The sequence below is a fragment of the Octopus bimaculoides genome, chromosome 11 (genome assembly GCF_001194135.2).
Source record: "Octopus bimaculoides isolate UCB-OBI-ISO-001 chromosome 11, ASM119413v2, whole genome shotgun sequence".
NCBI lineage: Eukaryota > Metazoa > Mollusca > Cephalopoda > Octopoda > Octopodidae > Octopus > Octopus bimaculoides.
In genome coordinates this window covers 20,987,514-20,987,967 of record NC_068991.1, presented here as the reverse complement: position 1 = coordinate 20,987,967, position 454 = coordinate 20,987,514, and the positions used below count along the sequence as shown (strand labels likewise).

Here is a 454-nt window from a genome sequence, read left to right as displayed (position 1 = left end):
ATATATATATATATATATATATATATATATATATACATGCATATGTAAACATATATAAATATATATAAATATATATATATATATATGCATGTATGTATGTACTTATGTATGTATGCAGGCACACACACACATACATGAAAGTAATAATATTTGTTCCTTACCGTAATTGTGTTGGATAAAGCTCAGGTGTATAAATATAATTTCCACTTATGCTGCCGCCAAGTCCAAACATTGATGCTATATATAAAGCTACGAAAATATTATCATTTCTTTGGGTATCCTCTGTAAAACAAAAGAAAAGTGACAATGCTAGAGTGTGGTTAGTTATATGTGTGTTATCTATGTGTGCATATATATATACATATATATATATATATATATGTGTGTGTGTGTGTGTGTGTGTGTGTGTGTGTGTGTGTGTGTGTGTGTGTGTGTGTGTGTGTGTGTGTGTGTG

The 454-nt window shown here is 29.1% G+C and overlaps 1 protein-coding gene across 1 annotated transcript in view; it reads right to left on the bottom strand.

Moving 5' to 3' along the window:
• The window catches only part of LOC106869206 (organic anion transporter 3), a 17,281-nt gene that overhangs the window by 7,503 nt on the left and 9,324 nt on the right, over positions 1 to 454 (bottom strand). The window contains exon 4 of the mRNA XM_014914854.2: positions 162 to 282. Coding sequence (XP_014770340.2) covers positions 162 to 282 — 121 coding nt within the window. The remainder of the gene's footprint in view (positions 1 to 161; positions 283 to 454) is intronic.